The sequence below is a fragment of the Pholcus phalangioides genome, unplaced genomic scaffold, assembly GCF_987345545.1.
Source record: "Pholcus phalangioides strain wild (caught in Gottingen) unplaced genomic scaffold, Ppha-v1.0 ptg000014l_1, whole genome shotgun sequence".
Lineage (NCBI taxonomy): Eukaryota > Metazoa > Arthropoda > Arachnida > Araneae > Pholcidae > Pholcus > Pholcus phalangioides.
Genome location: NW_028301607.1, coordinates 16,793,699 through 16,805,264, shown reverse-complemented (window position 1 = coordinate 16,805,264; position 11,566 = coordinate 16,793,699). Strand labels below are relative to the sequence as shown.

Here is an 11,566-nt window from a genome sequence, read left to right as displayed (position 1 = left end):
TTCGTCGTGGGCCTCTCCCATGTCTTTGGAGTCCGCAGTCTGCGCAATCGCTAAACGTTATTTTATCCAGTGGTAGCTCGAAGCTACTGCAGGATGAGTTCTAAAGAGAGGGGTTGAAAAATAGCCAAAAATTTTGTTTCTACTTTTTTTTGGTGGTACCAATTTTTTGTTCCTCGCGTCGTAGAATAGTCGCGATTATTCTTTTTTGCTTTGCGTATCACGACCAAAGTGCCCGATCTCCTTGGCCCGATCAATTTTTTCACTCGTTATTTCTTCAATTTACATTCGAGGTAACTGCATATTTATCAGCTGCGGAATGCATCGAGAAACGTTCGCATTTTAGGATAATGAGATACCGGTCATTGGTATGTAATTTCAATGTCATTGTCGGGGAAATCGGTCTCACCGATCCTAAAGGTAGAGACGGACTTGAAAAATTATGTAGAAGCATTAAAGGCTTTAATGAAGCTCACTGTGATAAGATCGATCAGCTAGGCTGATTTTTTCCCTTTTTCTTTTCTAATTTTGGGAGCATGATTTCACGGGGCTGCATCGTAATGCCGTTATTTTGAAGCATGAAATTACGAGAGATCGTCAGGCGCATTTCTTTTCCTTCTTCGCCAATGCTTGAGCGCTTAAGTTCTTAATTTTTGTCTTCTGGCCAATTTCTACCAAAAAAAAAAAAATCATCTACCTGCTATTGCAATAAATACATAATATATATCACAAAACGCAAGGTAGGTGAACCATGTTGGAGCCATCATCTTCAGAAGAGGAAAGTGAGAACGAGGCAGTGGAAGAAGAGAGTTCAGAAGCCACAGTCTTATCAGCATCTGCCACAAACTTGGAGATACCGAGAAGTGGCAGTGTTACTAGAAGCCTTTCCCCAGCTAGTGGAGTCGATAACTTAAGTGTTGGAAGCGGAACTCAGTCGCGATCCAACAGTGTAGTTCGACCATCCAGTCCTAGTCCATCTTTAGTTAGCGAAAAGGAGAAAGAGAAGCCAGTAGTAGATGATGTCGATAAAGCGGAAAAAGAGGAGGAGGAAAGAAAGAAGCGCCTGCAACTCTATGTATTTGTGTTACGTTCTATTGCATATCCTTTTAACGCTAAGCAACCGACAGACATGACACGCCGGCAAATCAAAATCACCAAATCACAGTTAGAAAGTATTCAAAATAGGTTTCAGTCTTTTCTGAAGGGCGAAACACAGATAGCTGCTGATGAAGCTTTTCAAAACGCAGTACAAAGTTATTTTGAAGTCTTCCTCAAAAGTGATCGTGTGCAGCACATGGTCCAAAGCGGTGCCTGTTCTGGTCACGATTTCAGAGAAGTCTTCAAAAACAATATCGAGAAAAGAGTCCGTAGTCTGCCTGAAATAGATGGCCTTAGCAAAGAAACTGTACTTACATCCTGGATGAGTAAATTCGACGCGATATTCAGAGGAGATGAAGAGAGTAGAAAGACCCAGAATAGAATGATGCAGAACATTGCCTCAGAACTTGTTTTGAGCAAAGAACAACTGTATGATATGTTCCAGAACATTCTAGGCATAAAAAAGTTTGAACATCAATTACTGTACAATGCATTACAAGTAAGCTCATGTAATCTTTCATCAAAGTTCTATTCATGTAGTGCAGGGCTTGACAAATCCCAGATCGCCATAATAATTAGAGTATCTATATTGCAGCCTAAAATTTTCTGTACCCGATTTCTAAATTGGAGCACAAAATTTTGTGATTTCATGACAGTGCCCCTTCCGACAGGGCAAGAGATTTTTAGGGGTCATTAAATTCCAAACAAAATACAAAAAAGACATTATTTTGGACAATTTTTTTAGGAAAAAAAACATGCTTGGCTCCTGTGACATTTGATTTGTCAAGCCCTGAAATCATGCATACTCAATGATGAGATTCAAATAACTTAACAACTTGTTCACTGCAAACCAGCTGTTAAATTCTGTGTACCTGCCTCCTGCAAACACAGACATTGGCCGATACAGACATCATAGGCAGATACAGAAAGGATGATGGGGGACAATCACCCACTGAAAAATTCAATGTTAGCATAAGCAGGAGGTTGGAAGTGAACAATATCCCCCCCCTCATCATATACATCCTCTGTGACCCTCCCTTCCTTGTTCAAAGAACCTATATTGGTTTTTGTATGACACATGTAGGACTACATATCGGTTCAAAGACTGATTTTCTTCTAAAATGTTCTGTGCAAGAACCAAATGCTCTGCTTTGATCATTTCAAGGTTTTCACAATTTTTTTTTCTTATTTATAAAAATATATTCATTTAGTGTGGTGACTGGTATGTATGTTAGGCCAGGGCTGCCAGGCGGTAAACTTTAGTGAGCGGCAAATTTCAAGAGGGGAACAAAAATACCTTAATAAAGTAATCAGATTTCACAGTGGGGGGATATAATTTCATTGGAGCTGTTTTAATCTTGATAAAAGATCTACCTTTTTCTCAAAAAGACTAATCATAACATAGCTTCTTGAATGGAACATTCAATCTTTTTGTACCTATATCTTTTATATATTAATGTCATTGCTTTGGCATTAAGGAAAGCAATATGTTTATTTCATTTGTTTTGCTTTTTTCTCCTGGACCGAAACTGATGTTCAAGCTATTTGGGCTCTTAGATGTAACTTACTTCATTCTTAAAGAAATCATTGAAAGTAGAACCTGCGGTGATAATTTTTTTCTTCAACTTGCAAATCATTATAAAATAGATCAACATTAAAAAATAAAAAATGATTTAGCGTTTTTTAAGCTATAAAATAAATGAATAAAATACAGTTAAATTTTGTAGCAAACTTCAAGGGACTGAAAAGTTGGTTTGTTACAACCAATCTCTGAAGCAAACATTCTATTGCATAGTTTTCCAAACTTTTTGTTCCATCATCCCCCCCCCCTTCAAAAAATTTCTTTTCTCATCTCCCCACGTCCACCTCAAAATGACCCATAGCATCCTATACAAAACCCAAAGCTTCTATTGCCTCTCCCTGGACCATTCCATCCCCCCCCCCCAAGAGCAATATTGCCCAGTTCTATTGGATGCAACACAAAATTTCACCAATTCATACATTCATCTGGAGATTATATAAACTTTATATTATGGAGGTCATTATTATGGAGATCTGTTATAAACTTTTTTCACTATATCTGGGTTTGACTGTATTTATTGAAGGATAATTCCTTATCGAATATCTATGTTATTGATTATGGCTACTTGCACTGCTAAATCAGTTTCAGTCAGTTTACGTTAGGGCTTGATAAATCTCAGGTTCCAGGTCCCGTCACCTAAGCATTTAGTTGCTTAGCTGACGTGCAACCTGGGACATTGACATTGGTGTCTAATGCTTTTGTGTATGTTAACTGAATTTATAAGTGAGAGTCACATAATGATATGAGCGTGGCTGCTAGAATGGTAAAAGGTCCCTAAGTTCCAGACAAGTCAAAAAATGTATTATTTTTTACCAATTTGTTTGGGAAATAAAATGTTTGTCGCCTAGGAAATTTTTCTGGTGCTTAATTTTTTTCCCCATTTTCAAGTCCTGGTTTTTGAATAAATTCTTGAATGATATGCCAACAGTTGGTGGGATTAGTCATTTGAAACTGCTTCAATTTTTGAATGACTCAGTGTTTCACATCATTCAAACTTTCTTAATTTTCAGTTAAAATTTTGTTTTCATTAGAACATTTTTCTAATTTGTTTTGCTTTTCTTTTCAAATAATATTTTCAGCTTGACTCCCAGGATGAGCAAGCAGCTGCGATACGTCGAGAATTAGACGGAAGGGTGCAGAAAGTTAATGAGATGGAGAAAGTAAGTTTTTATATGTAGATGTTATCGTCCATGAGATATGGATACTGTATAGGTATATATTTACTTAAAGTCATTTACATACATCCATTAATTTAGTTGTTAAGTTGTCAAGTATTTTTAAAATGTAGGCAGACGTTAAGGGCTGCTTACATGTTGTTTAGTTGTTAAACTGACAAGTAGATAGATCCGGTTGTAGTTTTTCTATTAAGTGGGCCCTAACATGCGCCAGCTGGCATGGCCTCGTATTATCCAATGGACATTGACTACTTGATTAATTACGTTGGAACAATTTTTTTAGTACTTTATGACCTAAATTAAGTTATTTACTAAACTACTTGACGTGCATAAACAGCCCTTTATTGATAGTAATAGGTATATTGATCATTCCATTTGAACTTTCTTTTTCTGTGTTTACCTTTCATCCCAAGAAGACTCCTATATGACAAAAATAGATGAATTACTTGAAGAGTTGCAAAATTTTGAATTGCAGGAGCACATTTTTTAATGAGAAAATGCATGAGAAAATATTCAAAGTTTTTCCGAGTGTACCATTGTTTATAAATGTACAAAGATTTTTCTTTGTTGTTCTTACCTTTGATATAGTATAAAAGTAGTATTGTTAAGTTGAAAAAAAAATTAGGATAATGCATATATTTTAAGGTATATAATGATATAAAAATTAACTAACTTTGATTTTTTTATTGTTTTATTAAGAACCGAAAGCTCATGCCAAAGTTTGTGCTCAAAGAAATGGAAAGTCTGTACATAGAGGAGCTCCGTTCTTCCATTAACCAGTTGATGTTGAATTTGGAAAGTTTGCCAGTATCGAAAGGAGGAGCTGATGGGAAGTATGGCCTTCAAAAACTCAAACGATATAATCACAGGTAAAATTTTGTTACACACCTACCTTTCTCAGCTCAATAAATAAAAGAAACTATTCTCAAAGAATTACTAATTTTATTTCTCAGAAATCGCAATAAAATATGCTCTTTACAATAAATCATAATACCATGGGCGGAGATATGCCCCCCCCCCCCCAGCATCAAAGGTGAAGGCTACTGATCTGATGTATATATATAAATTGACATCATCATGCCCCCAGCAATCATTATCATGCCCCCCCCAGACTTTCACGTCTATCTCTGCCTATGCATAATACACATACACACTAAAAAAGACATGTCTCACAGTGATATTCCATATTAAGAAGACACCAACGAATAAGGCAAATACACGAAAAAAAATTTCGTGTATTTGCCTTATTCGTTGGTGTCTTCTTAATATTCTTGGGCAAAGTTGATCAACAGTTCTGTGATATTCCATGTTAGGATTGCGCTGCCAATTAAATCTGAGGTCATAGGGTTTATTGCTTACACACAATTCACAGCAACTTCTGGGTTCAGAATGAGCCAGAAGGTCAGAAACACACCTCGTATAGGTGTCTTTATGTTCAGAGTGTGATCATACACTTGCTACTCCATATGGTCTGTATGAACAGTATTTTCTTTGAGATAATGCTGTAGAAAAATATGTGGAACATATAAACATAATTTGTTTGTAACAAAAATGTATTTCTTATATTCAGACAAGTAATGAGGTCTTAAAATCATTGTCCATATATCCATAAATGTTATTGGCAGCAGAGAGGATCTTACCACTGTATTTTTTTACATATGCACTAAAAATGAAATTTCTACAAAACATTGAACAGGACAATACTTATTAATATCAACTTTATACCTGGGAACTTCTTAAGAATAGCTTTGTGAAGTACGCGCGAGATGCCTCACGATTAGACACCAATCCTTTGTGAAGTAATGTCGAATTGTGATACAGTATTTTTTATGTAAGTCTATCTAGCAATTTCATGCATGTGCAGTCCTGAGGGATTCAAACATGAATTGCTAACCTCACTGTATTAGACTCATTTGCGAGAATTTCTACTGATTATTGTTAAACATCTGTAGTCTTCAATGTTTCAAAATCTGTGTAGTCTTCAATGTTTCAAAATCTGTGTAGTCTTCAATGTTTCAAAATCTGTGTGGTCAGCATTTTCTGGCAATTCTTCAATTTTTTTCAGTAAAAATTTATCAACTTCACACCATAATATTTTTATTTGCTGGATAATGTTGATTCTAAATTCTTTTCCAATCAATTTATTGTATCATATCTTTTGACTGTTTTAAATTTTATGCGTGAAATAACTTTTTTATGGTTGTAATGGTTGAGCATATATAGGATGGTTCATACATAAAAAAAGTCATTTTAAATGTGTAGTTCTGCATGTTTCTACCTCTATGGTACATACATCAAAGACGTCCAAATATCTACCGCTATGTCATCACTGTAAAGACCTTCTCTCTCATAAAGAATTTCTTTATAACGCCTTATGTTTTAGGATGCACAATTGTGTTTTGAGGTGAAAGAAAAATTCCACCATTTTTTTCATGTTTTCAACAGTCTGAAAAAAAAATATGGTGTTGCTGTGAATTTTTTTAAATTCAGTACACCATAACAGTAATTATAGATTCAGGGCTTGACAAATCTCATGCACCAGGTCCCCACGATGACTGAAGAATTGGCATCGGCACCTAAAGTGATCATGTATGATAATTGAATTGGAATCTAAGGATAGCACAAAAGTTTCAGAAATTGTGAGCACGTCTACTTGTATGCAAAGGAGTCCTTAAGTCCTAGACAAGTAAAAAAATACACTATTTTGAACTGGTTGAGAAAAATGCTTGGCTCGTATGAAATTTGGCTGGCACCTAAATTTTTTAAAAAAATTTTCAAGCCCTGCCATAAAGGCATTCTTAATGCCATCAACACAATCTTTTAACACTTTTCTTTTTTCTCTCTTTTTCTCGAGCCGAGCACAACTCAGGTCTATCGCCATGGGCAATTCACTACCTAGTGAGTTGTGCCGGAAGTGTAAGTGTGTGTACCTAACAGTCTGAGTGCGTATCCAGTGTTGTGTATGATTTTTCAGTGCTGCCATCTATATCTCAGAAATGAAGTGAGTGATGTGTAGTGACTGAATATTGGCTCTCTGTGGCGAGACTTTTTAACATGGAGATCGGCTCGCATTTGCACCTCGAAGTTGGGAACCACAGAAAACCAACTTCAGCCGACCACCACTGTGGCGACGGTGGGGCTCGAACCCGTGTCCCCGCGATGCAAGTCCGTCACTATGACCACTCGACCACCACAGCGGCAATCTTTGAACATTATACTAAATTTTGTTCACCATTCACATACCTTGCGTTTTGCAGCCTCTAGGGCAGGGGTTTCAACACATAGCCCTCTGAGTGGTGGCCTGCTGGTCATTTTCAGAAAATGGTTAAAACATTGAAAAACGATTAATTCTACAATCCAGATAGAAATAATTCCGGAAAAACTGATGAAAACTCAGAATTAATAAAATTAATGTTTGAATTTTTGAAACAAATAATTTAAGAATTAGTGAAAACATAACTTCTTTATCAATAAGAGAAATAATTTTGTAGTTTCTGATAGAAATTATTTCACAACCAATAAGAGAATAATTGCATATTATTATTGAAAGAAATAATTTCGAGATATATTGGGAAGGAAAATAATTTCAGAATTACCAAAATGAAAAACTACAAAAAAGTGGTTTCAGATTAAAATTAATCTTAGAATTAATTAATTTTTAATCAGTAATCAATCAAAAACTTTTTCAAAATTAGTGAAAAAAAATATATTTCAGAACTAATCAAAGTTGATAATTAATAAAAGAAATAATGTGAGAATAAATAAAATTCTTCAAATTATTTTTGTCCCTGTTTCACTCAGAGCCTCATTGGCCCCATTTATTAAGATGTCACTAAATTGCATGAGTTAGTGGCCTGCAGGTTTCGAGGGAAGTTTCAGTTTGGCCCGCCATGTCTGAAAGGTTGAAGACCCCCTAGACCCCCTGCTTAAGAGGCTTGTTTATAGGGAAAGGTGTTTTATGACTACCCTGTATTAAAATAAACTGATGATTTCTAATTAGAATTAAATCTGACAATTTCTTAATTCTGTAATTATGAAAGATAGTCTATTTATATGACTTTGAGTATGAGTTAACTGAACTGAATTTTTTGTATTATTTGCTGCGGACAGCCGATCCAGGTAATCTTACACACAATCTATGTTTAGCTTTATTAAGAATATCTCATATTTAGTAGCAATTTTTTAAAAATATAATGAATAATTTTGTATGGTATTTTTATTTTATTCACATGTTTTTTTTTTTTTTAAACTTTTTTATACTGTTAAGCTGGCGAGTTTTTTTATTATTAAGTGTGACTAGCTATAATACCTGGTGCTGCCCGGGTTTTCTTCAATTACTGGGAGGATTGAAAAAGTGACAAACCACTATGAAGGCATAAACTATCATGTGTAATACTGGCATCATTGAAGAAGTCACAAACCATTGTACAGGCATATGCATGTCTGAAACGCATTGCTAGGGAGTCACTGTAACTAAAGTAAACATTCCGAAAGTGATTGTTGGGGCCCAGAAACCACTGTTGCCCGACAATTTTTGCCCATTTCGGGCATTTATCCAGTTCCAACTAACTTTTAAAGTAGCCCTATCATTCAATCCAGTCTCTATTTTGTATATATATAAAATTTGCTGATGGTCGGTCTAAAATTGTAGATTTGTATAGAAATTGTCTGTACAGACAGATATAAAATAAATTATATATATATAGGTATGCTTATTTTTTTAGTTCTCTTGTTCCCAAATTATTTATGTTGTGTATGAATTACAAAACATTTTCATGTGTATCAAGTCTTTAGCATTTTTATGAAGGCAACTGTTTTATATAAAACGATACAATGGAAGCATATTTTGGACAAACTGGGCATCTTTTTGTATAATAGGCTTGCAAACTATGGTATTCTCATTTTGGGCAAACTATGGCAATTGATCAAAGGGATTTTGCTTATTCTCACTTGCAATTTACTATATCTCTTACCCATAAAAAAGAATATTTCCTTTTGATTTTCATTTATTAAACTTTATTATGAATAAATAAAGAATAATTTATTCACTGGAGCACCAATTATCTTATTTACCTCATTAAGATGATTTTGCCTAAAAGACAACCTTCATTTTTTGAGGAGGTAATTTTTTTTATTACTGTAATGAAAAAAAATAACAGCAAGTCATGTTAATGATGGTAATATTCCATTGCCCTGTATAAATAAGAGTATTACTTTATTACAGTATTAGAATTACACTTGTGTTTTGAATCATCAATTACAGTTTGAGTAATACTGCTTGTGTGTTAATTTAACGTTTTTATTTTCGGTTTTCATGTTCCATATAATTTTATCCTTGGTTAAACAAAGAGTTTTCAAGATGAAAGATTTTATTAATTCCTTAGAAAAGGGTTTTTGTGTTTTTATGCACTGTGATATCACAGTTGCAATGATTTATCTACACTGCTGGGGAAAGAGAACGATCTCCCTCCATATAGCCACCCTTTTCAGGCCAAAAAACCAGATATACAAAAAACTATAATGTACATCACAGAACAATATCAGGAAGAATTTCAAGCAAAGAAGAAAAAAGAACTCTTCTGTGTAGAAAACATTATTATGGCAATTTCACACAACCATTCACAGTCATATTAGGGTTCCTTTGCAGAATAGTGTTAAACATTTTGCTTTGTGGCCTTCAGGTTACTCTTGCAAAGTTTATTTACCACTTTATGCAGAACTTGTGGAGTTCAGCTACCAAACATCTTGGAACAGTAACAAAATTTCTTAGCTCATCAAACTTTGAAACAGACATATACATTCAATTATTCATATGGATACACGCAGGATAGTGGGGGAGGAGGGGCATATGGTAACTATCACAATACAGCCATTTTTTTATCTCATGTTAGACAGCACTGTCTTTTAAAGACAAAAATTTAAGAAAACCTTGTCTGACAGTTGGTTAAATTGTCATTTTAATTCTATATTTGATGTCATCTTTCTAAACTTTGGGAAAACGTGTAGCATTAGAATTTTGCCCACCTTCATTTGAGGCAAAGGAAGCAAGTTGCTAATTGCAGTCCAGTATTTTGAGCAGTTCTATCTATCTAACATTAGAATTCCTTTTTTTTTTCGTCTTTTTTTCATCAAAAATTATTCATGGTCTTGCAATATGCATTCTTAGCATGACATCAGTATATCATTAATCATAGACTATTGTTCATGAAATTAGCAACAGCAATTATGTTCTGTGTTATTTTTTGTAGATAATTAATTTGTAGTGTTGTTGAAGTTTTTGTTAATTACAATTTAAATGTTTTATTTCTTTTCATATTAATGATCTGTGTTTGTCTTTTTTTAAATGCTGCATATACTAGTCGACGCAGAACTGTTCTAAGGCAGGTAGTTGCTGTTAGGAGAATGTTTTTTTTTGTTTTCTTTTGCCTCATGATTTTTATTTTTTGCATGGTTTGCATGATTTTCTTTTGAAATAATATTTTGTCTTGCATGGACAAAAAAAAATTTATGCTTCTTGAATGTTCTGATTTATTTGCTTTAATTAATATATTTAATTTAGTTTTTTTTCTGTGGAAAAGCATATAAGCAAATAATTAAACAGATTTATGTGTGTGATTTTCTTCAGTATCATCTGAAATTTTTTTAAATGTACGTTATACTTTTAAGAATGCCGATCACATTTCAAGTTATGCAATATCTGAAGGGGTGAAGCTAAAATTGTTTAGAAACAGGGGATTATGATTGGTAATGGAAATAAATATGAAGAAGAAATTTTTCATGTTTTCTGTCCTTAAATGCTGCATAAGATTTTAAGATACATCATGATGTTATTTTTATCATTTGTGTTTTACCTTACTATAAATACTACTCGGGTCAAGTTGTATTTGTATATTTTTAAAATATTCATTTATCACAAAAAAAACCTGTACATAATTAAATTCTCAGGCATATTTCATTTCAGCCTATTTTTAGACAGGTTTAGGAATATACAGTGGAATCCTGCTTAACTATCGTCCTTCTTTTACAGCCAAATAATAATAATAATTTTTTAAGAAAAACTCTTTAGTAACAACCCCCCTCAAATGTCGTCACCCCTCGTACATAGAATTTTTTTTTTGTACCGGTGTCCCCAAAAGAGGGGTTTTATTATATTTTGAGGTGTTGAGTAAGAATATTGCAACCTAGAAGTGGTTGTGTCTAGAAATATGATATGTTTGCTTGTAAGTGGGGAAGGTAGAATGATGAGTTTGGCTTTGAAGTCTCTCAAAGAAATTCCTTTAGCTACTATCCTTCATATTTTACATCTCAAGTGCAGCCCAAAACAGTTTTTCCTTCTCTGGATGTGGCCAGAAAACCCAACTGGTTGGACACACTTGGTATAAGTCATTTTAACAGCAGCTGAATGAATAAGGAAGTTGTGTTTAAAAAAAATTAGGGAAACATAATTAATAACAAAAATGAGGCACAAATCTGTGATGACTCTCCGTATAGTGATTGAGAGAATGCTCTTAATGAATTTATGTTTTTCTTCAGGAAGGTGTTGCTTCTGTCTGCTTCCACTTGGTGCATGTACGTAACTACCCTTTGCATAAGGCAGCATCCTTGAGGCCTCTTTCAGATGGAGCGGGCATCCCGTGTGAATGGGTGGGCGCACCTGCTTCTGAAAACTTTTTCACACACCGTGGGGGGAAGAAACTGCTAGAAATGTCTCCCC

The 11,566-nt window shown here is 34.4% G+C and overlaps 1 protein-coding gene across 5 annotated transcripts in view; it reads left to right on the top strand.

Annotated features, from left to right (window-relative positions):
• Positions 1 to 11,566, top strand: part of Cadps (calcium-dependent secretion activator 1) — a 103,421-nt gene continuing 91,855 nt past the window's right edge. For 3 of the 5 annotated variants that reach the window (XM_089241807.1, XM_089241808.1, XM_089241805.1), the window contains exons 1-3: positions 2 to 1,594; positions 3,757 to 3,837; positions 4,552 to 4,721. In XM_089241807.1, the coding sequence (XP_089097933.1) occupies positions 749 to 1,594; positions 3,757 to 3,837; positions 4,552 to 4,721 (1,097 nt within the window). In that variant the 5' untranslated portion in view covers positions 2 to 748. Of the gene's footprint in view, positions 1,595 to 3,756; positions 3,838 to 4,551; positions 4,722 to 11,566 lie in introns of all 5 variants that reach the window. The other 2 variants (XM_089241806.1, XM_089241804.1) reach the window with 1 other exon arrangement.